At 50.1% G+C, this 25,639-nt stretch overlaps 11 protein-coding genes across 11 annotated transcripts; 7 read left to right on the top strand and 4 right to left on the bottom strand.

Annotated features, from left to right (window-relative positions):
* Positions 1-77: 77 nt before the first annotated feature.
* Positions 78-1,013, top strand: N7471_005344 (alpha/beta fold hydrolase; the record flags this gene model as incomplete). The annotated part of the gene is made up of 1 exon (XM_057278063.1): positions 78-1,013. One exon carries the CDS (start codon positions 78-80, stop codon positions 1,011-1,013), a length of 936 nt encoding a protein of 311 aa, XP_057137673.1.
* A 264-nt stretch (positions 1,014-1,277) lies between these two features.
* Positions 1,278-4,229, bottom strand: N7471_005345 (putative kinesin family protein (KlpA); the record flags this gene model as incomplete). The annotated part of the gene is made up of 4 exons (XM_057278064.1): positions 1,278-1,454; positions 1,509-3,073; positions 3,128-4,145; positions 4,212-4,229. 4 exons carry the CDS (start codon positions 4,227-4,229, stop codon positions 1,278-1,280), a joined length of 2,778 nt encoding a protein of 925 aa, XP_057137674.1.
* Positions 4,230-4,863: 634 nt separating this feature from the next.
* N7471_005346 (coronin) lies at positions 4,864-7,118 on the top strand (the record flags this gene model as incomplete). The annotated part of the gene is made up of 9 exons (XM_057278065.1): positions 4,864-4,897; positions 4,948-4,976; positions 5,025-5,084; positions 5,153-5,295; positions 5,350-5,398; positions 5,450-5,553; positions 5,607-6,068; positions 6,120-6,879; positions 6,939-7,118. 9 exons carry the CDS (start codon positions 4,864-4,866, stop codon positions 7,116-7,118), a joined length of 1,821 nt encoding a protein of 606 aa, XP_057137675.1.
* Positions 7,119-8,224: 1,106 nt separating this feature from the next.
* On the bottom strand, positions 8,225-11,084 carry N7471_005347 (RING finger protein; the record flags this gene model as incomplete). Its single annotated transcript, XM_057278066.1, has 6 exons — positions 8,225-9,212; positions 9,276-10,059; positions 10,116-10,359; positions 10,416-10,810; positions 10,873-10,982; positions 11,044-11,084. The coding sequence occupies 6 exons, from the start codon at positions 11,082-11,084 to the stop codon at positions 8,225-8,227; spliced, it is 2,562 nt and encodes an 853-aa protein (XP_057137676.1).
* A 764-nt stretch (positions 11,085-11,848) lies between these two features.
* nctA (negative cofactor 2 transcription regulator complex subunit BUR6) lies at positions 11,849-12,677 on the top strand (the record flags this gene model as incomplete). The annotated part of the gene is made up of 2 exons (XM_057278067.1): positions 11,849-12,341; positions 12,421-12,677. The coding sequence occupies 2 exons, from the start codon at positions 11,849-11,851 to the stop codon at positions 12,675-12,677; spliced, it is 750 nt and encodes a 249-aa protein (XP_057137677.1).
* Positions 12,678-13,080: 403 nt separating this feature from the next.
* On the top strand, positions 13,081-15,718 carry N7471_005349 (uncharacterized protein; the record flags this gene model as incomplete). The annotated part of the gene is made up of 5 exons (XM_057278068.1): positions 13,081-13,089; positions 13,136-13,243; positions 13,294-13,976; positions 14,027-14,251; positions 14,302-15,718. The coding sequence occupies 5 exons, from the start codon at positions 13,081-13,083 to the stop codon at positions 15,716-15,718; spliced, it is 2,442 nt and encodes an 813-aa protein (XP_057137678.1).
* Positions 15,719-16,105: 387 nt separating this feature from the next.
* On the top strand, positions 16,106-17,923 carry N7471_005350 (putative MFS transporter; the record flags this gene model as incomplete). Its single annotated transcript, XM_057278069.1, has 3 exons — positions 16,106-16,514; positions 16,566-16,812; positions 16,870-17,923. 3 exons carry the CDS (start codon positions 16,106-16,108, stop codon positions 17,921-17,923), a joined length of 1,710 nt encoding a protein of 569 aa, XP_057137679.1.
* A 397-nt stretch (positions 17,924-18,320) lies between these two features.
* On the top strand, positions 18,321-19,440 carry N7471_005351 (lysophosphatidic acid acyltransferase LOA1; the record flags this gene model as incomplete). Its single annotated transcript, XM_057278070.1, has 3 exons — positions 18,321-18,351; positions 18,409-18,646; positions 18,708-19,440. The coding sequence occupies 3 exons, from the start codon at positions 18,321-18,323 to the stop codon at positions 19,438-19,440; spliced, it is 1,002 nt and encodes a 333-aa protein (XP_057137680.1).
* Positions 19,441-20,142: 702 nt separating this feature from the next.
* N7471_005352 (FAD-binding oxidoreductase) lies at positions 20,143-21,732 on the top strand (the record flags this gene model as incomplete). Its single annotated transcript, XM_057278071.1, has 3 exons — positions 20,143-20,345; positions 20,396-20,490; positions 20,561-21,732. 3 exons carry the CDS (start codon positions 20,143-20,145, stop codon positions 21,730-21,732), a joined length of 1,470 nt encoding a protein of 489 aa, XP_057137681.1.
* A 142-nt stretch (positions 21,733-21,874) lies between these two features.
* N7471_005353 (uncharacterized protein) lies at positions 21,875-22,171 on the bottom strand (the record flags this gene model as incomplete). The annotated part of the gene is made up of 1 exon (XM_057278072.1): positions 21,875-22,171. One exon carries the CDS (start codon positions 22,169-22,171, stop codon positions 21,875-21,877), a length of 297 nt encoding a protein of 98 aa, XP_057137682.1.
* Positions 22,172-22,706: 535 nt separating this feature from the next.
* N7471_005354 (lipase family protein) lies at positions 22,707-24,140 on the bottom strand (the record flags this gene model as incomplete). The annotated part of the gene is made up of 3 exons (XM_057278073.1): positions 22,707-23,694; positions 23,751-23,904; positions 23,960-24,140. 3 exons carry the CDS (start codon positions 24,138-24,140, stop codon positions 22,707-22,709), a joined length of 1,323 nt encoding a protein of 440 aa, XP_057137683.1.
* Between the last annotated feature and the right edge of the window lie 1,499 nt (positions 24,141-25,639).

The following is a 25,639-nucleotide window of genomic DNA, read 5'->3' on the forward strand; positions in this document are numbered from 1 at the left end:
GAAGCAATAAAATTGCATTGTATGTTCAACCTAAAATAACTGTCAGATACTGATGCTGCTTCTCAAACTCTTTCCAAATGTCAAAAATATTCTACTCAGAAATCCACACCTTCAGTGTTCCGTCAAAAGAGTTGATATTTGAATATGTCGTGCATCGATCATCCACCGAAAACGAAGATCCACACAATCTAATTGTTGTTCAATGTCCTGGCTGGGGATTAGGGTCTGAATATCTTGAAAATGGACTGCAAGAGCTATGGAGACCAGAAGACCACACCAGTACCGCAAATACCAGGGACTATACTGTCATCTTCTTCCATTCTCGTGGAACGGACGGATCATCCCGACCACCGGCATCCCAGATGAGTAGTATGCCCGATCTTGCCTCCGACTTGGAGGATCTCCGACAGCACCTGCATCTGGAGCGATACCCGGTCTTACTGGGCCACTCTAACGGCGGAGCGATTGCGCTAGGGTATGCAGAGATGTATCCCTGTCGTGTTGGCAAGCTCGTTCTCCTTGATCACCAGCTAGTAGGTTTTCAGGATAAGAGGTTGTTGCTGCTTGAAGCGACGCGCATAGATCCTCGATACCAGGATGCTTGGGACAGTGTGCTAGATCGGCAGACTGGATCCGACGAGGAATTAACAGAGTCGGTGCGAGCCATGTGGCCTTTGTACTTCTTTGATCCGCAGCAGTACGTGCCAGAGCTAGTGCGTGATATTGGCGATCGCAAGTTGTCGGTTTGGTGCTACCAAGCCCAGGGTCGATGTGACAAGGAATTGATGAATCCAATGCAAATGGTGGAGAGGCTTGGTGATGTACAGGCAGAAACACTTATCATATGCGGCCGCGAGGATATGATCTGTGGAGTAGGGATTGCGGAACGGACAGCAAATGATATCCAAAATGCCCGACTGATTACCTACGGCGAATGCGGGCATTTCCCCTGGATTGAGAAAAGGGAACAGACCATATTGGATATCCGTGAATTCATTGAAAAGGAAGACTAGCATATCTCTGGCAATGTATACCAAACAAATAAAACGTTGAGAGCCTGCTACTGTGCATTGATTGAACCAAATGTATCATTGTCCATACAGTAAATCACACGCTGAGACAGGAATCGGATATCTCCAAAGGCTTTGGCAAAGGAGCAAAAACATCAAGAACCCGACCAAGACGCCGGGGTAGAGGACAGGATCGTCAAAGACCCCTACCCACTTAGAGAAAATCAACAAAATATATTCAAGAAAGGAAAAGAGGTATCATCATAATCAGGCGTCACGAACACGCGCCTGTCGCTTTGCGGTGCCAATGTGGGTGTTGTGTACTTTGGTGGCGAACTTCAAGCTGGTCAAGGTCTCCGACATGTGCGCCTGGAGCGGGCTGACCATAACAAACATGAGAGTCTTGGAGTTTCCACCCAAGGAGAACTGGAGGAGGTAGGTGAGCTGGAGAGCAAGTTAGTACCTAGCGAAAAAAAAATAAGTGCAAAAGAAACTTACCTTGCTGTTCCGGTATGGGATGTGGCCTCCCTCTTTACCTTGGCCGAGAGCTGAAATCACATCGCCCAGAGAGCTGAGGCTACGGTTGATGTTTTGTGTCTCTTTCAAACGTTCGCCGGTCGCCCCACTGTGGCTCAGACGTTCGCTTCCTGCCAAGTCAACGAGGTTCAACGTTCCTTCGCTGCGTTCGCCAGTGATGTGGTTCTGGCCGGTGAGCTTGAGAATGAAGACAGAATGGGACCGCGATGAGCGCTGGTTGGCCTTGGTCGCTGCTACTGAGCGGTTGGCATCCGCATTCTTAAGCATAGACTCAACCATCTCGGGAGAGTCCAAGTTGACAGTTGTAATATCGGTAATAGTAGTCTTGCCACGCTGCATGTCATGGCGGATCTCATGCTTCTTCTTATCCAATTCATCGGGGTTTCCCAAGAGATCATTGAGGTTTTCGTTGTAAACTTCGACAAAGTTGCCGGCCATCGAGTACCGCCAACCCTTCTCTTCCAGACCTTGCGCGGTCTCGTAAATCTGGTGAACAGCACGAGGAATCATGCCGTCGGCCGATGACATTGTGTGCGTCTTGCCACTACCAGTTTGACCATAACAGAAAATGCAAACATTGTAGCCATCCAAGGCGCTCTGAACAAGCTGGCTAATCTCATCAAAAACCTCGGCGTTCTGGGTGGACGGATTGAATACACGATCAAACGAGAAAGTGTTGTTTTTCCGGTTAACTGTTCCAAGACTGGTTTTCTCTTCGGGGCCAAGGATATTAATCTCCTTTCCATCGTCGCTTTCATCAGGATACTGCATGAGAGCGATATCGGAGGCAGGTTCACTGTTGAGCGAAGGGCGAACTCGGCAGAACACGCGGATGTTGCCTTTGAGCTCTTGCACTTGGTTATGAAGTTTACGTCGGAGTGTCTCTTCCCTGCGCAGCTTCTCCTTTATCGCCTCCGTCTCGGCAAATGCATCCATCATCTCCTGGTTGCACCGCTCAAAGGATTTAGACTGTTCCTCTCGTCCACTTTCAAGGAACTCAATGCGTGCCTTAAGAGCACGAATTGATGACTCTAGCGTAACGCTGTTGCTGCTTGTGGTATCCAGGTTGAGTTTGAGTTCCTGCACAGTTCGTCGTTCCCGATCGAGTTCCGCCTTCAGGGTCTGTAGCCCATCATGCAATGTCGTAATTTCACGCTCCTTCCTTTCCAATTCAATTTGAAACTTCTGGATATCAAGTGTAGATTGGGAAGTCAGCTTGCCGAGCGCGCTTACTCGTGCTGCTTTCTCGTCTTCAATCTCGCGATCAAATCGTCGTTTCAGGTCGCGAACCTCCTCTTGATGTCTGTCAGTGATTGTGCCAACTTCTCTCCTGCTTTGTTGTTGGAGTGAATCCAATTCAATACGTTGGCGCTGGTAAAGATCATCCATAGCGATTTCATGGTCTCGCTTGTCCTCTTTAAGCGCCTGTTCTGCCGTACGTAACTGGTTTCGCAGCGAATCTAATTCCACGCGCTGGGTAATGTTAAGTTCTTTCAACTCATCCCGAGAGGTTTCGAGCTCGTTGACTGGACGAAAATATTAGATTCGTTTCAACATAGCCTTCATCCAACTCAACTTACTTCTGGACTTGTAGATATCAATCGAGTCCTTGAGACCAGAGCTTGCTTGACCTTGTTGATTTACCTGGGCCATAAAAGTCTGCATTAATCCCTCCATGCTCTTTTCGCGAGAAGCTTGATCCCATTCCGGGCCTGTAATATTGTCAAAATTTCTGATCGAAGAACCTTTGGTCAAAAACGCGGGGTGGGAGGATTTCTTGACAATGCGCCGCTGGGAATGTGATGGGCTTCTGGGAGGTGCAATAGGGGCGGTAAAATAAGAAGACGCAGAGGACTGCACATGTCCGGGTGACTTTGGGGTGGTAACAGTGGAAACATTCCGAAATGGGGTACTGGGCAACACGGGGATAGTTGCTAAGTTGGAAAGATTTGGAAAAGAGACAGGTTTCTCAGAGACAGAGAGCGCTGCCAATTCACCAACCACATTCCAACCTTCATCCAATCCGGGGGACACGGTTCCAACGGGGCAGGAAGGGATACGACTGGGAGATAAGGGAAATTGTGGCATACCCTTTCGTTTTCCTAGCACACTGGGAGAGACATCTTCCATATGGGTATCCAAGGCGCTCGCTGCGCGCGGAATCGATGCGCCGACGGGTCTGCGGCCGTTGAAGGACGATTGATGCCGGGACATGGCCGTTGCTGGGCGCGTGCCGGGGCCGACAGTTGAGGAAAAGGAGCCGTTGGCTGCGCGAGACCCAGGCGCGGTCGGCCGGGACATGGTTGAAGATGAGTACGAGTTTCCCCGGGTATGTGCCCTGGTCGTGGTACTAGGTTGTCGGGTGACGGATCCAGGTCTCTTCGTTTCCAAGTTTGCGGTTTTCGGACGGGTTGCTTCCGGCGCTGTCAGTTCATGTTGCGCCAGTGATTCAGGGTCTTCCATACGCGACATGCTCATAGCCTTGTTTGCTATTGTACCTGGCGCCATGATGCCGGAGCGCGAATTGGTCGTCGCGGAGCTGGCCTCACGTAGGCCAGCCTGTGGTAGGCGCGTCCGAGTAGACGACCTGGTTCTGGTCTGAAGATGGTCAGTTATGTTCCCATATACTCTCATGTAACAGAAACTCGAAGTGGGGGTATGTACTATGTTTTCACCCTCCATATTGGGATTTGTTGACCGCCAGGTTACCGGCGAATAGAGTATCCGGGCGAGAAGTAGGAGCTCACGTCCAGCCACTGTCTGTGTTGGCCGCTGGGACTTGAAGTCAGCGAGTTGGGATGAAACAAGCAGGTATAGGACATACCAATGGATGGTCTGGGCAGTAACCTTGGATGTATGAGCATCAAATGAGCGCAAACTGGTTTCTGGAGGGACGAAATGCAAAGTAAACAAAGAATTGCTGACTCAGGCAGGCGTCTGACGCTAGTCCATATCCGGCAATAGCATCAACTGTGCCGTATTCGTATTTCAAAGGAAAAGTATTTGAAAACAGCACGTGATCATCTCAAGACCAAACATGAAAGGCTTCAATGGTCAAAATGAAAGAAAAACACACAGAAAGATCAGATTGTACAATGCCATAGAACATCCAATCCTTTTCTTTGTTGACTCCCTTTGAACCTGTTCCGAAATTAGTTCGCAATTCGTGGGGCCTTTGCCTCCACTCGAATTCCCGAAACATCGGCCCCAGTAGCCCCGTTGCTTGAGCTTCTCCAACGTCTCTTTCACCTACTCCTTTTTCCTTGCTCTACTTTTTTTTGTTTGCCCTACGTCTTCGTTTGAACACTTGGTAATCATGTCCGGGCGTTTTGTTCGTTCCTCCAAATATCGTGAGTTACGTCTATAATCCAAAATGCGCCTCCCCCGCTGACCCTTACAGGCCACGTCTTCGGGCGATCGACGAGAAAGGTAAAGGCTACCTCCCATACCCCCGATCTCCTATTCTGACTTTCGCAGGATCAATGTTACGATAACCTTCGAGTCTCCCGAAACGCCTGGGATACCAACCTTCTTAAGGTGTGTGTTTTGCCTTCCGCACCACCCCTGACGTTTCACTGGCGAACCCGGTCTTACGGTGCATCTAGGTCAACCCGAAACACATTGCGGTCAATTGGGAAGCAGGTGGTGGCGGAGCTTTTGCGATTATTCCTCTTGAGGAACGAGGCAAGCTCCCTGAGCGCATCCCATTGTGTCGAGGCCACACTGCGGTCGTTTTGGACACCGACTGGTAAGGAATTCGAATATAGAACCCCCGTGCCGCCAGCTCACTGAAACCCTGCAGGAACCCTTTCAATGACGACCTGATTGCCTCTGGATCTGATGACGGCAAGGTATAGTGCGAACAAACAACAGCTATTAGCATTGCGACTGACCGATTCCAGGTTTTCCTCTGGCGGGTTCCGGAGAACTTCACCGTTCGGCCTGAGGCCGATGCCGACGACATCAAGGATCTCGCGCCTATTGGCAAATTGAGTGGTCATCCTAAGTACGAATCCTTAACCAACCCCGTCATCGCCTTATGCTTACCCCTCCCTGCAGGAAGATTGGCCACGTGCTCTTCAACCCCGCGGCAGAAAACGTGCTGGCAACGGCCTCGGGCGATTATACCGTGAAGATCTGGGATATCGAAGCTGGCGCACCGAAGCTCACGCTGAACATTGGCGATATTGTGCAGTCGCAGTCGTGGAGTGCCAACGGCTCCTTGTTGGTCACTACCTCGCGTGACAAGAAGCTCCGCATCTGGGATGTGCGACAGGAACGTCCGGCTCACGAGACCAATGGCCACACCGGTGCCAAGAATAGCCGAGCTGTGTGGCTGGGAGAGCGTGATCGCATTGCGACTACCGGTTTCTCCAAGATGAGTGACCGCCAGCTGGCGCTCTGGGATATCCGTGCCGTGCGGGAACCCATCAACGGTTTCAAGACCTTGGACTCCATTTCTGGCGTGTGCATGCCTTTCTGGGATGATGGAACTAACATGCTATACTTGGCTGGACGAGGGTGAGTGTCCAGATTGAACTTTTCTGCTTTCGCAATTCTAATAACCAGCAGTGACGGCAATATCCGATACTTCGAGCTTGAGAACGACAAGTTCGAGTTCCTCTCTGAGCACAAGTCTGCCGACCCCCAGCGAGGAGTTGCTTTCATGCCCAAGCGTGGCGTGAACATGCACGAGAACGAAGTCGCTCGCGCCTACAAGACCGTCAACGATCAATACATCGAACCCGTCTCATTCATCGTCCCCCGTCGGTCCGAAAACTTCCAGGACGACATCTACCCGCCCGCCGCCGGAGTGACCCCCGCCATGTCTTCGTCCGAATGGCTGGGTGGCAAGGAGGCACTTCCTCCCAAGATTTCCATGGCCAGCCTATTCGATGGCGAGGGTATTAAGGAGGTGTCAGGAGTGGAAGAAAAGCCGACTGGCTCCATGGATGCCCCTGCATCCAAGCCCGCCGAGGCACCCAAAGCCGCTGAGACCCCCAAGACCCCTGAGCCTGCTTCCCCGAAGGCTGCCCCCGAGCCCGTCCCTGAACCTACTCCCGCTGCGCGCCCCGCCCCCTCGATGAAGGAACAGGGTGCTTCAATGGCCGCCATGGTGAACAAGTTTGCCGATGGTGAAGAGGAGGCTACCGTGTCAGACGATGACGACTCGAGCTTCGAGGAAATTCCCAAGCCGGTTGAGCGTCCCACTCGCCCTGCCGCTGCCGAGTCTGCTTCGCCCCGTGTCAGCAGCCCGTTGAGGCCGAAGGAGGTTGAGACAAAGCAAGCCGAGGTAAAGCAGGTCGACACAAAGCCTCAACCCACCCTAGTTGTAAGTTCCCCGCTCCGCATTCACAATTGTCAGGTTGTGTCAGCTACTAACTGTCCTAGTCCTCTACTGTCCCCTCACCCACTAGCGAGACCCCTTCGCCCATCACCTCCGTCCCCAAGAACGACATCGAAGAGATTAAGAACCTGATTGCCGAACAGACGAAGACGATTGCATCTCAGGCGCAGCAAATGCAAACACTGACTGCTGAGATTGAGGCATTGAAGAGCAAGCTGAACTAAATAATCTAGTCCTAATTTCAGTCTCTGGAGACTGCTAGGTTGGTCAAATATTATCTAGGTACATTCATTGTTGGAAGATTATGCTCCGGATTGGAATCATACGGTGTTTGACGTATATGAGGCGGTGCAGTGTGTGGATAAGTTTTTTGTTTTTTTTTTTAGCGGAATTGTCAATACATTTGCCCATTGAAATCAAAATTTGATAATATGTTCATTCAATAGCTAGAGTACATAGCTAGTCCTCTAAGCTACTCGTCTATGGCAGTGTATGGTCCCCATCATGGATTTTGGCTGAGAACTACTCCGAGTAGAGGAAAAAAGACAGCAAACTTTACTAAGACACCTTGAGAAAGGCTATTATACGCAAATATATACAATATGACATGGCTAGACCAATATATTTCCTACAGGAATCATACGGCAATCATTCAAGCAGTTTGCTACATAGTACGTTTAATCTTAGGATACAGGTCCTCGCGAGCTCTTTAGTAGCTCTAAAAGATTCAACCAAGTAAACTAATCAATCCTAGAGTAAGCTTAAGCTCAAATTTAGATTGTATTCATTATGTTCATTCTATTCATTCCTGTGATGGTTCCTTACACTACCGTCCTCGCCCTCAATGGTGACCTTGAGGGCTTGGGGTTAATACATAACCAACGGTAAGCTAATAATATTCAAGGGTAGCGGGTATTAATATGTTTAATATGTTGCTAGATGGTTTGAAAGCCCCTGCTCTTCATCAACGGTACTCGGTTCTATTAAGATTTTGGTAATTTGGGAGTGAGCAATCCATAACGCGATGATATATAGTAGTGACAGATCATGTTAGCAACGAGTGTTTTATTTTTATTGCTTTCTTTATCAAGCAAGGAATTATCGTAGCAAGGCAAACATTAGAATGGAGAATTAATTTTCATCATTTGGAGTTCCATTTTATCTATTCATAAGAAGCCATTTCAAATAGCCTACACAAATCCCATATCTACTGTCGAGCAGGCTCACATACCAGCTCAAGGAAAATAACAACATGCAAGAAACTGAAAGAGCAACCCTTGACGCCGTGTCCCATGATTTTGTACGGAAGGGAAAAAATCAAACTCCAAGCTCAGAGTTCATCTTCGTACTTGTAGTTGATGCGACGGCCCGCCACCACACGGTCCTGCCGGCTATCGCGGCGGCGGCCAGACTTGGCCTTCTCACGGTGCTGCTGCTCGCGCTCAAGGCGCTCCTTATTGCGTGCTTCGCGTTCAAGAGTGTAAGGGTCTTTATCGGGTTCGGCCCTCTTGGTTGAGGCTCCGTTCGTGTCCCGACTACGGTCCTCATCGCCACGTTTCACACGGCGGGCTTGGGGATGGTCACCGTTGGCGATAGACGGGGATCGATCGCGGCGAGAGCGCTTGCGATCACGATCACGCTCCCTTGGTCGATCTCGGTCGCGCTCCGAAGTCCTGTCTTTATCGCGGTCGCCATCACGCCGACGTTCGCGATCGGAATCACGGTCTCTGACACGACGGTCGCGGTCGCGGTCTCGGTCACGATCTCGGCGTCGGAGATCTCGGTCCTGTTCGCGTGATCTGTCATCTTCGCGGCGGCTCCCTCTGTCCTTGGTGGAGCGGTAGGTGCTGCTGATTCGGCTTGCTAGATCGCGCGACTCTGGGGCCTCGGAGGACGCTTTGGTCCTGCCATTTGATCCATCTTTCTCTGCGATCTTTCCTAGGCGACCAGAGGGACGGGCATCGCCGTGTCGACTTGAGCTGCGGCTACGACTGCGATGACGACGGGAGCGTTGTGAACGGTGATTGGTTCTTCTATCTCGCTCCCGATCACTGTCGTGATGTCGGCGTCGCGAGGACGGACGAGAAGATGTGCGGGATGGAGAGCGAGAGTGACGGGCGTCGGATTGTAGCTCATCAACCCGATCTAGGCGTTTGGTTTCTGCACCACGCCGACTGTCACGGTCGTCTTCAGTACCGTGAACAGATGGTGAACGGGGGCGAGAAGCTGGAATTTGAGAGGGAGATTGGGATCGAGACTGCGCACGTTGGGACAGGGCGTTGGATGTGGCCCTTGTGCGATTGTCCTCAGTGGGTTCACTACTGGTAAGTTAGAATTTATATCGCCAAGACAAAAGAACAGACAAAAGAGTAAGATCTCACCAAGAAATACTGGCTCGGCCCTGAATCTGGAAACCACGTTGTCGCAGCACACTGGTGTTGGGTAGCCCCTGCCGCATGGCACGCGGAGCAGCTGGAGCGCCTTCGACACCTGGCCCGCGTTCTTGTCCATATCGGCCATACCTGTACTGGCCATACCCATTACTCATATGACCGTATCCAGGGCCAGTTGGTACAGGATTATCAAGGCTGTCAATTGTGGGAATTCCTTGGGGTTGGTCTGTGGTGTCTGTTGGGATATCGTCTGGATTACCCGGCACATCGGGTCCAGTTTCACCTGATTCTGGAGCAGCTTCATTTGTTTGGATATTACCTTGAGCATCCACTGGAGTACCATTGAGACCATTAGCCATGCTTGGGTTCTGGTTGGGATAGCCTGAGTTAGCACCCTGACGGTAATGACCTTGCATGGGTCCAAAGCCACCTCGACCGGAGCCATGAAACTGGCCACGGCCGCGACCTCGGTATCCACCACGGCCATAACCACCGTAGTAACCGGACTGATAGTCTGAGTGAGAAGGGTAAGCAGACATATTAGACCCGCCAAATGCACCTCCATAAGGAGGACCCGTGCCATTTGCGAAAGCATTTGGATTGAATTTATTTTGGCCGCCTTGCCACATATTGTTGTTCTGTTGGGATGCGTCCCATCCTAAGGATCCATACATGCCCCCGTTGTAGTTCATCCCAGTGTTCATGCCCATGCCAGTCATGTTCATTCCGTACATCCCCTGATTTGCCATCGGGTCCATCCCCATGGGCATACCTGTGAAGGGAGATTAGCGAGGTTAAAACAGCAGACTTTGGTAACATTAAACTTACCCATCGTGTTCGGGTAATTGAACATGCCAGCCATGAAAGGATTCATGCCGTTTCCGTTCCAGCCCATCGCGGGGAAGTTTCCGGCCATGTTTGGGGTCATCGAGTTGGTACCGGATTCCCCAGGAACCTCCTCAGGAGGGGGAGCGGGTTCTCCATTTAGTGGGGTTTCGCTGACTGCGGCATCTTCAGTCGTGGACTCAAGGGCCGGTTCGGTACCGTTGAGTTGATCACCAGTTGCCTCGGGCTATGCACAGGGTCAGTTAAGAAAAAATAAAGTATGTGATAGCAGTATGAAATTACCTGAGCTGGATGATCTGCCGATACCGGGGCGCCTGCCTCTGGAATGCTCTCTCCAGTTGTGTCCAGGGCCGGTGTGTCTAGTCCTGGCTCTTGAGACTTTGACTCTGTAGGCTCCGTAGAATCCGGAGGGAGAGGTGCCTTGGTCTCCACCGCTGTCACTAGCTCAGCCCCATTTTGATCGGGAGCTGCATCCTGGATAGGTATTTTTGTATCCGCAGGTGGGATATTGGATGGCGTTGGAGGCGCCGCAGATTGGCGGTCCTTTTCCCGCTTCTTCTCTTCGGTGCGCAGGAAAGCCTTGAGAGTGGTCCGCAGAGCCTTGTTGGGTTTGCAGAGATCGGGAGAGACCGGGGTATGTGTACAGACGGGACATGTGTCAGACAGGGAAGCTTGGCCTAGAACAGAGATCAGATTAGCTACCATTTGCGACAGGTGCGAAACATTGGTTCCAACATACAGGTCTCACAGATGGACTGGTCACAACAGGGGAGACGAAATGCGTTCACCGCCAGCTTATTGCACATGGCACATCGTAGCTTGAAGGGGATCTCATCTTGGGCCAGGGTACTGCAGAATCATTCCAAGGTTAGCATTGCGAATTTTTGATCGGCATGCAAGTACTCCATACCTGGCAATGTCCATGAGACCGGGCACATCCGCCACCGCCATGGCTGGAGATGGCTGGAGAAATTCGATGACCCTGACTAGACAAAGAGCTTCAGTGACATGACTTCAATGTCCGGTAAGAAGTGTAGAGGTTGATGCTTTGAATTTGGTCGGAAAAACTATTTCGCCGAAGTTACGGAGTACATGTCAGAGAGAAGTAAAAGACTGGAATTAAGAGATGACGTGGAGCACCCAAACAAGGTGTATTATGTGATGAGACCCTCAGATTAGATCAAGTTATTTTGGGCGTTCACAGAAGAACAGCGATACGCTGATGGTTTCATCTGTTTCCACTCGACGTTTTTGGATTTATCGTCATCGGGTATTTGGTATTCTACGGGTGCCTAGAGGGGGGGATAAAGGAGAGAGGTCACCTACGATATATGGACAATTCAATATATTGAGAAATTGAATATATGACAAGGAGAAGAGGGTGGAGCCCTGGAGAGTACAAGGCGAACATAGGCGAACAAGGAGAAAAAAGGGTCAAATAGAAAATAAAACAAAGAAATAAAAATTGAAAAGGTGAAGAGTGAGATATAACAAAGAGAGGAAGATGAGAAAGGGCAAAAAATGTTGATTTTCGTAAAAAAACAGACCAAAACAGTCAGACCCGGTAAAAAACATTACAAAAAAAACCACGACGGAATTTAAAAAGGACAGCGGCGCCCGAGTCGGTCGTGGATTCTCCCTCTCCAGGGAGCTTGGGCCACCTACTTTTTCGCGATTCCACTATAATATTTTTTTTTAAATTTTTTTTCTTGACCATGACAGAGGACAATTATCGGCCTCGCTCTCCTGATCTCTCTCTCCCTCCTCTTCAACAACACGCGCTTGCAAGTCCAATTACCTCTTACGCACCGCCCTTCTTCAACTCATACCAACCGTACCAACGCCCAAATCCAAGTCGCGTGTCTCAGCAGTACGTTCCACCATATCAGCCAGACTTGGACATGGCCCGTCGTTCAAGCCGTCTTGCTCAGTCCGACCACGCCCCCATCCCCGAACCTCTGCCCGAGGCAATTCAACCCATGCCCGAAGCAATTCAACCCATGCCCGAAGCAATCCAACCAATCCCAGAGCCGATCGCAATGGCGCCAGTCCTCGCCGTTGCGCCGGAGATGGACGAAGAGATGCCACCGGCGCCTCCAAGTGCGGGGATTGAAGTAAAGACCAAATTTCCCGTGGCGCGCATCAAGCGCATCATGCAGGCCGACGAGGATGTCGGCAAGGTTGCTCAAGTGACGCCGATTGCTGTGTGTACGTACGCCCTCTGCGCTTCCCTTCGCGCGTATTCCCTATGATTTGCAAGAGATACTGACCGGACACCTTTTTGTAGCCAAGGCTCTCGAACTCTTCATGATCTCTCTCGTCACTAAGGCGGCACAAGAAGCAAAGGATCGCAATTCAAAGCGCGTCACAGCCTCGCATCTCAAACAGGCTGTCGTCAAGGATGAAGTGCTTGACTTCTTGGCCGACATCATCGCTAAGGTTCCGGATCAACCCGCTAGCCGGAAACACGAAGATGACGGGAGCGATCAGAATGAGGGTCGCCGTAAGCGTGGCGGGCGGCGACCAAAGGATGAGAGTGATTGAGATTGACCCGTAAATGATTTGACGACGTGCTAGATGGGATGGGGTATCAGGCGCATAAATTCATGGGGGTTTTTTTTATCTTTTAGGCGTTTAAATAGTGGGAGGGAGATCTGGGAGCGTATTTATCTGTGAATATCTTTGGTTTTTCGGGCTCGAATGACTCGAGCCCTCATACGCGCACGGTCTTTTTATTCAACGAACAGGACCCGGACTGGTATCTTTCTTTGTTGGAACTTGAATGTGCATGAGTTGTAACTGTGTAAATCTCGAATGTACATGTAGTATATGCTTAGAAGTTGATGGTCCGTAGCTGTAAAGCGGCGATCAGCGCGATAAACACCGTCTCCACTCATCCTCGACCCCCCGTCACTTTCACTCTGTGAGATCATGCTGTCCTCACAGAATGGACTTTGTACGTGCCCCTTACTTCTCTATGAATCTCTACTAATAGAATATAGTGGTCTCGTCTTATCGGCGGCTCGCGCGCGCTGTCCAACAAATCCTCCAAGGCCACCTCGCCCACGGAACGGCTGACTGCCTTTAAGCGCGCCTGCAATGCCCTCCAGGTACCGACTATGTCCGCTTCCACGAGACCACAAACTAACCCAATTGATAGCAAATATGGCGCTCAACAAATGTACCTTCTGGCGAACAATCGGTTGCGCACGCGCGGACGTACGTTGAACGACTCAACTCGATTCTGAGCGAGGAAGCCCGCGGACCCGCACCGCACCCCTGTGTCGCCTATGCAGCATCTTCCCAGGTCTTTGTGACAGTGACCAAGCTCGCCCTATCCTTCCACGATGAAGGAGTCATCCGATCAGCCACGGTATTCTTCGACACGCTGATTGATGCGGAGGTGGATGGGGTTGTGGACAACCGACTGTTCGCCCGCGCTATGGTCGATCTCGTCCGCCGTGCCGAGAAGACCTCGGATGAGATCGAGGGCCGACTCGTTGAATTGCTATTTGGTATTGCAAACAACATTCGTCTGCAGCCTGGTATCCTGCCCGCGTGGTTTGTGCCTCGGGTAACACCCATCGCCCAGGATAGCGATTCCCAAGCCCCAAGTGGGACGGAGTTTGCAGGAGCTACGCGGAAGGACGAGTTCCCTCTGTTCTATCTGCTGGTGGACTACGTTCATCATGAAGGACGTGCTGGCGACTTTGCTCGAACGGGGTTGCTCTACCTCATTGAAACCGCATCGCGGTCCAAAAATCTAGAGAAATGGCTGATTGAGAGTGACCTGGCTACGCTTATGGCTACTGGACTGGGCGCACTCTATAGCCAGCTGGGACAGTAAGTTTGGTTCTTTGATCGTTGTGGGACAGTATACTCATCAAACACAGCTTGTCTTTTACTCCTACCGCCGAGGACGATAATGTCCCTCACATTGTTGTTTTATCTGATCATGCCAAACAAGAGACCGCTTTGCAGCCAACCTTAGGTCAAACAATGGATGCATTCATGTCTTATCTGTTGTTTTGGCAGGATACAATCGACCATTGCAAATCTGCCGAAGTGAACGACACCTTACTAGACCATTTCCAGGTCCTGTTTCTGGAGCAACTTTTGTGAGTATACACTCGTCCCTCTAGAGTGGACATATCTCTGACTATTACAGGTACCCCTCTTTGTTAGAATCATCAGATGTAGCTGGTGGCTCCACAGCAGCGGTGCTGACCTACATGTGCCGCATCCTCGACTCGATCGATCAAGGCGAATTGGTTCATCGAATCTTACATTTCTTACTAGCGTCCTCCCCTCAACCCGAGGAGCAACTGGACATGTCCGCAAGCCGACGGAAATCACTCAATGTGCTAGCTGCGTTGGCCTCTGAAGCGGCTCAACCATCACCGTCACTATTCAATCTTCGCGATTTGGCCCTGCTGGGACTCCAGTCATCGAACTGCCAGACGGTGTTAGCTACATTACGCCTTCTGAACACCGTTCTTCAAAGACATCATCTATTCGCACGGGCGCTGATCCATACCATTCCTACTCAGCCTGCAAATCAGCGCCCCGTTGGCGCTTTGAATGCCGAGCTAGAGCAACTTTTGGTCATGGGAACGTCCCTCGTCGATGACCCCACGCTGAATGAGTCGTATGACAACTATGTTGCAGATGCGACATGTGTGCTTGAATCCCGCTTGTGTCTGCCCGTCTCTTCGATGGAGGAAGATGAAGAGACCCTACCCCTACCATTACAGCTCCAGCAAGACGATCCAATAGTGCAGGCCCTTTTCGGGTGCCTGGAATCTTTCTTTACCAACAGTGTCATTGTCAACCTAGCATTAACAGGTGTGTTCATGAGCCTGGCCTCCTCACATCTCTTCTCCTTGGACGGGTGGGTGTTGGTTGATCCCAACCAGTACGAGGCCCCACCCTCTGAAGGAACCGAAGATGGATTTGACGACGTTCGTCGGGCATACCAGGCACCAACTTGGCCTGCTACAGCTGCTCCGACATTGACATTAGCGCTCCAACAGCTCGTGAACCAGGTCCGACAATGGCAACGAGAACTCCCCGACTTCGACGTATTGGTCGCTGCCCGACGAGAACTCTTGCACCAGGAAGATCGCCCACAGACGCCGGACCGATCACGAGAGCCCTCGGAGCATCCAGCATCCTCAACGAATCGCTCGCATCCGTCATACCCTGGTTCACCGGATGCCTCTACCCTAGCTTCCCGTGGCCGGTCTCCGTACTCGGTCAATTCGCCCCCTATGTTTTCTAGTCGGGATCGGGATGGATCTTCTGTTCCTTCTGACTCGCGCGGGTCTTTGAATGCCCGGGCGGTGGCCGCTGAGGCTCTTCGCCAGCGCCTTGCCACGCCGTTTCCGCCTGCACCCGCGGATCCACAGTCTCCATCTGCCGAGGAGGGAACATCGGGCTCAGAAGAGACCAAGGATGCCCCAATCGCAACTCTTGGTCATGTACTGACGAATGTGGTGATTCTTTATGAATTCCTCCTAGAATTATCGGCGGTAGTACAAGTTCGAGGAAGCTTGTTTGAAGAGGCAGGATATGACTGTAATTAAGAAAAGGGGTGTTTTTTTTTTTGTATATAAAGGGGTATACCTAGGTATCAGTATACTGTTTTTTCTTTATTTCTTCCTGAACAATCTATCAAAAACATACTAAGAATTTGATATGCAAAGTAATGAATAAGAATAGCAAGCAACTAGTGGACACCCGCTAGTTGACCACTAACCCCTGGACGGAAGAAACTATGAGCCCCGCCAAGACATCGTGCCGGATTGGCTTGCGACGATTGGCAACTTGGCCTCCAGACACGTAAGACAGCATTTCTCACACTCTTTTCTAACTGAATTCTGACAATGATCTAATACTGACCCTCATTTATACCTCCCGATCGGACTACCTTCTTTTATATATACCCTCACTTGACGGTATGACTGGCCAAGATGGCCTCGATACGTCATGAGTCTCTCGACCGCGAGGACCGCGAGGATGCCCCATTTCTCGACTCCTCTGATCCGAGCACCCCCGGCCCAGCCCATCGCCATGCCTATAGCAAGCCCAGTATAGGCAGCCGCCCAGTGAAGGCCAATGCCTCCGCCAGCGCCATCAGCTTTCGACTCAAGGCGACCCTATTCGCCATGGTCCTCGCAGTTGAAATCGGCTTCGCTTTCCTGGAGGGCCCTATGGTCCGGATCATGGAGTCTATCGCTTGTCGGCAGTATTTCCTGGGTGTGGACCCGACTAAGATCGGTGCGGATGGACAAGTGCCGGAAGCCATGTGCAAGATCGGCGAGGTGCAAGCTGAACTGGCGGCTGTGAAGGGCTACCATATGTTCTTTGATGGGTCACTGAGTATGTTGATTTGAATGTCTAGGGCTAGGCCATTATCTGATTATTTTACAGGCGCTCTTTTGGCGATTCCCTATGGTCTGCTGGCAGACCGTCATGGCCGCAAATCTACACTCGCTTTGTCTCTTCCCGGGTTTGCGTTGAATTCCATATTTACGCTCGTTATATTGTGGTTCTCAGATATCTTTCCCCTGCGAGCGCTTTGGTTTACTGCCCTGACGTGGTTGTTTGGGGGTGGTCCAGTCGTGTCGTTTGCGATTATCTGGACTATGATGGCCGATGTAACCAGTGAGGCAGAAAGGTATGCTACTTCTCCAATTTGGACATGAGATTTTGAGATGCTAATCGAGTGTCATAGAGCGGACATCTTCTTTCAATTTGCCATCGTATCGATGGGCGCCGACTTCGCTTCGAGTGCTTTTAGTTCTTATCTGATGACCTTGAATCCTTGGATACCATTGGTGATTGGCTTCGGAATTATAATGGCCGGCATGATGCTCATTTTGGCACTACCGGAAACGAAGCATGCACTGCCACCCCGAAAAGCTGAATCAACTCATGTCGAGATGTCAGATCTGACGGATGGCGCCCCCGAACCAAAGCATTCTTTACATGAACCCGAACCATATCGAGCAGAACCCGACATGAATGGCGATCATGAGAACGAACCGCCGTCTTGGAGTATCCAATCGTACTCCCACCGGTCTGTTCTGGCAAAGTTCCGCGCAAATTACCGCTTTTACCTTAGACCCTACCAGTTCATCCTCAACCGGACACCAGTGCTCCTCCTCCTCTCTGCATTCCTGGTCTACCGCCTGAGCCGAGGCTCATCCTGGTTTTTGACCCAATACATATCGACACGTTATTCATGGACACTGGCACAGTCCAACTTCCTGGTATCTGCTCGCCCGACTGTGTCAATCCCGCTGTTCCTTTTCGGCCTACCTTTCCTCAAAAGCCGAGTGCTGAACCCCCGACTTTCATCAACCGAAAAAGACCTTTGGCTCGCGCGGCGCAGTATATTCTGTCTTACAGTTGGAACCCTTGGAATAGGCCTCTCCCCAACGATCGCAACCCTGATCCCCAGCATGATCATCCAGACCTCAGGATCAGGCTTCGTTTTCCTTGCCCGCTCCATAATTACCACTTTGGTTGAACGTGATGAGACTGCTCGCTTGTTTACTGCAATCGAGATTATCCAGTCATTGGGAAATGTGGTTGCGAGTTTATCCATCACGACTGTCTTCCAGATTGGACTGCGCCTAGGTGGGGTCTGGATTGGTCTCGCGTGGATGATGACCAGTACGCTCTTCTGTTTAGTCGGCGTGGCCATCTGGTCCTTTAAATTGCCTCCAAGTCCTCCGACACCAGACTTTGTGGTGGAGGATTATGACGGGGATAACAGGGCGTGATCCTATAGATCTTGTATACTACTCATAGCTTCCGTGCACACTTAGAGCGTTTCTTTTTTTTAGTATCTATTATATTATATATACCTATATATGAAAATATTCAAACAATAGCATAGAACTTAATATCGGAGATCCATCAATGTGTACCACGCTCGCCCGCAACTCTTATACTCCAGGGAAAGATGCATGAATGCCTCAGGCATAAAGTCACGTGACAGCTCTTCTCGCATGTGAATATCAGCTTGTCGACCCGATTCCGCTGTCAGATCTCGCCCCGAGTTTGAGTCGCAACTTGTGCTGCCGGCACATTCCTAAATTTACACTTGCTCAGCGCATGGCGCGTTGATGATTGAGCCCGTACCACAGCTCATTCTGCCAAAAACCGTCATAACTCAAGATGGAGAGATACTCTCAGTTCCGGGATCGAGGTGAGATTCCGCTGTGATAAGCAGCCCCTCCAAGACAGTTATACTGACATCTCCTAGGCTCGGGCATTGCGCCCTTCCTCCCAATCCCCGTTGAACCACTCGGCCTCCAAGCGCCCCTTCGTATCTTCCTCTTCTGCTTCCGCCTCCCGCTCTTCATCTTTGTCACTCTTAGCTATTTTTTGATCTTACAATGGCTTCCTCTCGGATCGCTGGGCAAAAAGGCTGCTCTATGGTGTATCCTTGGAGTTCCCAGCATCTGGTGGATTGATCTCCAAGTGGACGGAGTGCGCAAAGGGTTCGTGCTGCACCATCGGAACTATATCCTGTTCCGCTGATAACTAACTGTTCCTACACAGGTCTTTGAAGCAACAGCAAGCGCGTCTGCCACAGCCCGGCTCGGTTATCGCCTCGTCCTTCACATCACCCATTGATGCCGTGTACCTAGCAGCTATCTTCGACCCGATCTTCACAGCGTCCTATCCCAACACTCGCCAGGTCGAGCGCATCTCTCTGCTCCAGGCCATTCTGCGAGCTTTCGCTTTCCCCGCCACGCAGCCGGCACCTGGTGCCCGGATGGTGGATGTCTCGACCCTGGTCGAGCAGTACCCCAACAGGCCGATTGTCTTGTTCCCAGAATGTACCACCACCAACGGTCGCGGCATCTTGACCTTGAGCAACTCCCTTCTCAGCGTACCTCCCAAGACCAAGATCTTCCCCGTCAGTCTGCGCTATACACCTATGGATATCGTGACCCCCCTCCCCGGGAGTTATATGAGCTTGCTGTGGACGCTGCTTAGCAAGCCGACGCACTGCATCAGAGTGCGGATCGCGGAGTGCATTACAAATAGCCAAAATGCTATTGATACAGCCCCCTCTCTGTTGACTGGGAAGTCGACATATAATACGAATTACCTGGATACACTGGACCATAACGAGCAAGAACAACAGGCCTCGGTCAGCGAGAAGGCGCTGCTGGATAGTGTGGGGGAGTCGCTCGCCCGTCTGGGTCGGGTCAAGCGGGTTGGCTTGGGGGTGAAAGAGAAACAGGAGTTTTCCCGAGCGTGGAGTCAGACTCGTCGGACATGGTAATCTCGATACATAGTATTTCTTTCGGTATATTTTAGACTTCCAACCCAAACACATTTTGTGGGCTTCAGCTATTCCCGCCAATATTGCAGGTATTCGGCTTGTATATGCAGTCCGCAAGTCGAATCTAGTTTGCTAGGCACATAAATAACGGTACAGGATGGATCTTGATTGATGAGGGTCAATATTTGACTAAGGGCTTGGGTTTGGTTTCTATCTGGGCACGAATCGTTGTATAGGGTAGGTGGAAAATGCGGGTATAAGAAGTGTGTCTTCCATCATTGAGCCCGTGGGCGAGTCCGAGGCGCCCGGTTGTTGATACTGACATAACCAAACCCCTTGCATCTTCAACGTACCCCCAGGGCTAGGTATGTAGTTTCCAACCATGCCGATTAGACCTAGGAACAGTTGGTGGTTTTTAATTAGACCAACAACTCACAAATATTGTGTACTCTCTCCTTTTGCAGATGGGATCATAATATCACTATGAGATGAGCAAACGAAAGTGCTTCAAACCTTCAGACCGAATGACTCAGTCCTATCTGATATGATGTTCTCGTTTGGAGCATTCTGTTTGGACTACGCGTGGGGTCCCCCTGATCTTCCTCTCTGTGTCTCTCTCGAGGTCAGCTCCTTCCTCTCTTCCTTTCCTGATCTACCTTCCACATGATCTGTGGCCGAGGGCACACTTTGCCGAGACCAACCATGCTTCTACGACTACTTCTTTTGGCAGTGGGGGCCGCATCGGTGGCACTTGCTGCCTCCAATGAGGCATTGAAATCATGCTTCAAGAATGCGCTCACAGACCCTTGGAGTTTTGCCTTTGCCGGGGATCTGTTCTACGACCGCATTGTGAATCGCTACAACCTGAACATTCCCGTTACTCCAGCAGCATTGGCCTTTCCCACGTGAGTGTCCTTGAAGAGAATGATTTATGTCCCTTGCTCATAGACCACAGCTCTTCTCAGCAGGTGGCTGCTATAGTCAAGTGTGCTGCAGAGAATGGATATCCAGTCCAGGCCAGAAGTGGAGGGCACAGCTATGGCAATTACGGTGAGGTTCTAAATTATACTAATACAGATGAATCTGACCTGAAGACTAACATGTTAAATATATGTGATAGGCCTTGGAGGAACTGACGGCGCTGTTGCGATTGACTTGAAGCATCTCCGACAATTCTCTATGGACAATACAACTTGGCAAGCGACAATTGGAGCTGGGAATTTGCTGAGCGACGTGACACGACAGTTGCACCACGCCGGAGGAAGAGCTATGTCTCACGGAATTTGTCCTCAAGTCGGTTCGGGGGGACATTTCACAATTGGTGGTCTTGGCCCGACTTCGCGTCAATTTGGTACCGCACTCGACCATGTACTGGAGGTTGAGGTGGTTCTTGCAAACTCGAGCATTGTCAGAGCCTCTGACATGGAAAATCAGGACCTCTTTTGGGCTATCAAAGGTGCTGCCTCCGGCTACGGTATCGTCACGGAGTTCAAGGTCCGAACTGAGCCTGAGCCTGGTACTGCCGTGCAGTATGCCTACAGCATGGATTTTGGAACCCTCAAGAACCGTGCGGCCCTATTTAAGAGCTGGCAGGAATTCGTGTCAGATCCGGAGTTGACTCGAAAGATGGCATCCACGCTCACTGTGCTTGAGAACGGTATGGCAATCAGCGGTACTTTCTTCGGTACCAAGGAAGAGTATGATAAGATGAACCTTAGCAACAAGTTTCCCGGTGCAAATGGCCGTGCATTGGTTTTTGATGACTGGCTAGGTCTTGTCGCCCATTGGGCCGAAGATCTTATTTTGGGGTTGACAGCTGGAATCCCAACAAGTTTCTACGCAAAATCTACTTCTTGGACGCCCCAGACACTGATGACCCCAGAGACTATCGACAAAATGTTCGACTACATTGGGACCGTCGACAAGGGTACTTTGGGTTGGTTCCTGTTGTTCGATTTTCAGGGAGGTTACACCAACGACATCCCAACTGATGCTACATCTTACGTCCATCGTGACGTCCTCATCTGGCTACAGTCCTACACAATCAATCTCTTGGGACCCATCTCCCAAGCCCAGATCAAATTCCTTGATGGGCTTAATAAGGTTGTCACCAATGACGAGCTTCCCTACACTGCCTACCCGGGTTATGTTGATCCTCTCATGCCTAACGCCGCCGAGGCATACTGGGGCACCAACCTCCCCCGACTGCAGCAGATCAAAGAGCAAGTTGATCCAAACAATGTGTTTCGGAATCCACAGAGCCCATCTGCTGCAAAGAGGGAGCCTTTATGACGAACCATCGGGTACTCCACATTCAGAACTACGTTGAACAGTCATAATCAACTCATTTTGTAAAATTGTTTAGAAACATAGTAATCGAGGTTTGATTTAGCCAAGAAAACAACGTCTTAACTTTCAATTTGTATTTGCGGCTCTAATCATTCTCGCTTTCCTGCTTCGCCGCCCACTCTTCACTCTGACGAGACGTCCATTCCCAATGAAGCGCCCACATCTCTCGATATAACTTCTCCGAGCACTCCGAGCACATTCCCGCCTTTTGATGAAGCCGATCTTCAGGAATACCAATGATGCCAATATTGAGAGCTCGCAAAACACGTCCTGTACAGCGTTCTCGTTGGAAAAATGGCACACCAAACTCTTCACAACGTTCAACTCGTCCGAAATGAATGCAGTTGCACATCGTCCACACGTCATAGGTCTGTACGCACATTTTGGCGGTAATCTTTTGTAGCTTAAGTCAATGAAAGGAACACGGATATTGTATAGTATACTTGGGGTTTCTGTTGCTTCAGTTTGGAGGATAGCTTGCGATCTTACGGATCTTTGTATAGGAACTAAATGGATGGTTATATATTTGTGGAAGCAAAAATCTGAACTGGAGAATACAAAATATTCATTGATCTTTGAAGACTTTGATGTTTTAATAATTCTTTGTTTCTTTAATGTGTCGCCTTTGAGCTGGCCTCTATTACTACAGACACCAGGTCGACAAAGGCATACACAGAACATTGTCTCAAAAGGGAGTAATTGCCAATGATACCCTAGGAGTCAGATGACAGGAGTATTCCATAAACTAAGGTGCGGGATTTTATCGAAGGGCCAAATCAATACTAGTATAACCAACAATAGCCAGTGAGCAAATCTGGCGCGAATATCAAAACAGTAAATGGGTATTGGGTATTTCAACAACTTGCTAATGGGCACAAAACCTCCGTACTTTAAGCCGTGATACATATTGTGATACATCATGATCGTTTGCTCAAGGCACCACTAGCCAAGGCATCGATGCGACGGGAATACAAGTCCATAAAATGCATAACGGGGTCACCAAAGACCACGCCTCGGAGCTCAGGGTCTGTAATCCCACATGCATCCACCTTTTCCCGCGGTGGCAGTGCAGGAGGGCCACCGGGGACAGGTGGCGCTACAATCACAGGGCGGCCGCTCAATTGGTCCCGGGGACGAAGAAGAACAAGCCGACCAGCAAGTGACAGATCAGATGAAGGGATTCTCCAATAGATAGGAGCTGATTTCTTCTTTCTGCCGTACAAGGCTAGTAGTGACCCCGGAGCGGGTGAAACATACAGATCTAGCAACGAGAGAAAGTAGCTCTTGTCGGCACGAGACACTGGATCACCCTCGTTGATAAAAGCGAAGAACATGGACTTTGATCTCTGTGCAGTAGGGGAGAGCTGCAACGGACGAAGAGATAGGGGCGGAGCACCAAATGTAACGCAGTGAATGTGCTTAAAGCAGCTGCGGAGATGAGTAAGTTCTGATTGCACGACTGGCGACTCGGATAAGAGATGTAGATATAGCAAGCTGGCGACGGCGCCGCCTGCGGAGTGGCCAGTGAAGACTAGCGAATAGGACATGCGTGTGGGATTTTCTTCAAGTAGATTACGTAGTCGGCCTGCGACGGGGGCAACCATTTTTCGGGCCACGGATAAGAATCCTGAGTGACAGTAGTTGGATGGGTCGTCTAGAAAGCCAGTGGGAGAGGTTGGTGCTGCCCGAACGTTCACGGCCCAGTCCAGGAAACTCTGTGTACCACGTATGGCGAAGACGATCGTGTTCATGTCGTCGATTGGTAGCGACTTGACCACCATGGCTTTGGTACCTTGTAGCCAGTCTGAATTCACGTATGAATGCCGTTCATGGCCTGAGGGTTTGTCGTAGACCCGGCGCGAGTACTTGGCTGCGAGTTGGAGGAGGGGATATGTTGGAGGATAGCTGAATGCGAGATCAGCAAGTTGGGGTAAATAGTACTAGAGGGTAGGGGGTCTTACAATTTCAATGGTGTTAAATGAGGTGGTAACCGCGAATTGGCATACAGATACACCTTGGAGAAGTAATCCACAGACCCTGTTGGCTTCTTCCCTTTTCGCTGTGATCGGCGATCTTTCTTCTCGTCTGACTGGAAAGGAATTGTACACGCAGCAACTATTGTCTCTAATAAGTATCATTTCGATAATACGATTGGAACTATACCACTTACTCAGTTCATTTTCTCTCCCACAAAACGACCCCAGATCGATCGAGGTAATGACTTGATCCAATAACCGCGATGTAGCCTCCTTGACATTTGCACCACCGCCCAAACTCTGGTAGACTAAATTCTCAAGATCAAGAATCGTGGCATTGGTTTTTTCGACTGTATGCGATACTAAGTTGGTCATTGATTGGTTCAGATTCGTACATGACGTCCATTTTGAAGATTTCGGTGGTTGAGAGTTCCATGGCGGACTGCTTAGAGCAGTTCCTGGGAAATGATGGAGTGGCTGTGGTGCTTGCTGAGGTTGTAGATGGACCGTAGACATTGTCATATTTGGATTATATGGGACTGTAGGCGTATGAAATGTGTTGACTGAATACGCCCCCGCTGGCGACGCATATGGAGGATGGACATATTTTTGTGGTACCCCTATTGCGCTTTCGCGCTGATTCGGACGTGGTGGTTTTGGCGGGGGTTTTGGAGATGACGATCTCTTTGAGCGACTCGAATGGCCAAAGGCCATGGTGTATATCCCAACTCAGTGTGTGTGGAAGCGTGGAGTCCTTGGATTCAATATTACATCCCATAGTTAAAATTTCAAGAGTCCCAGTCCTTGTACATCGTACGTTCATGCAAGGCAAAAATAAAAAGGCAACGATGCAGGAGTTATGCAGGTTCTTCACGCCAAACACGCTTAAGAACCACTCCAAGTACGAGCACAGCCCCATCCAGGGCGCCTCCACAACAAATGCCATTGGTCGCATGTGAAACAGAGATTGTGTTTCAGCTGAGCATAATTTTGTTGGTTTCTTGACGTCATGAGATTTGGACGTGTCGAATAATACTGAGACTAAACATCGGCAACCCCATATGAAGTATAAAAAGTTTAAAAATTGAAAAAGATGAGACAAAAACAATGACAGACCAATGAAATTCAGAACTATACAACCATCTACGCTGAAACTGAGAAAGGACATCGGCTTGGGCCGCATGGTTGGTAGTTTTGTTCGAGGCTATACTCTCGAGGGCATGTCGAGTCCATATGGTGGGCCTCAAATTGCGGACCTGTTAATGACTTAGTAGTGAGGTCCCTTGGTTAATAGCCGAGTCGTAGACCACAGCTCCGTCCGGCTTGTTCATAATTGAATCGCCCGGGTATTATACGTGAGTCCCTCCGATTGCGATAGTCACATGCATTCATCACACGTACCGATGTTGGCTTAGGAGTAAGGACCTACCAAGCAACGGGGACATTCCAGATAGTAAGTCACACAGCTTTGATACCCATGCCAGTAGAAGTCATTATTGGAGGAAGTGGCGATCTTTCCAGCCCTCCCTGGGTGGTATGGATGCGGAGATCAAGATGATAGTCGTTGACTAATTCGCTCATGACACCGTGACCATCGCCAGTTGAGATCTCTGTAGCAGGAAGGCCCGTATTTGGAGGGTGATATGGGAGATGAAGGCAGGGAGCATATTGAAAATGAGTCTTGTATTTCCGTGTCTTACCTCCTGGAGGTAGTTGTATGTAAAAAAGGGTATAAAAAACCGGTCTAGCCATAAGAACATAACATTCAATCCACATAATGACCCATTCAGTCATCGTGCCTCGTGAATAATGAAAATGAATAAAAAAGACACAGGAGAAAAGGTATGTGTGTCAAGAAAAGGAGGAGAATGAAG

Source organism: Penicillium samsonianum (genome assembly GCF_028829775.1).
Source record: "Penicillium samsonianum strain IBT 33392 chromosome Unknown utg000003l_segment0_segment0, whole genome shotgun sequence".
Classification (NCBI taxonomy): domain Eukaryota; kingdom Fungi; phylum Ascomycota; class Eurotiomycetes; order Eurotiales; family Aspergillaceae; genus Penicillium; species Penicillium samsonianum.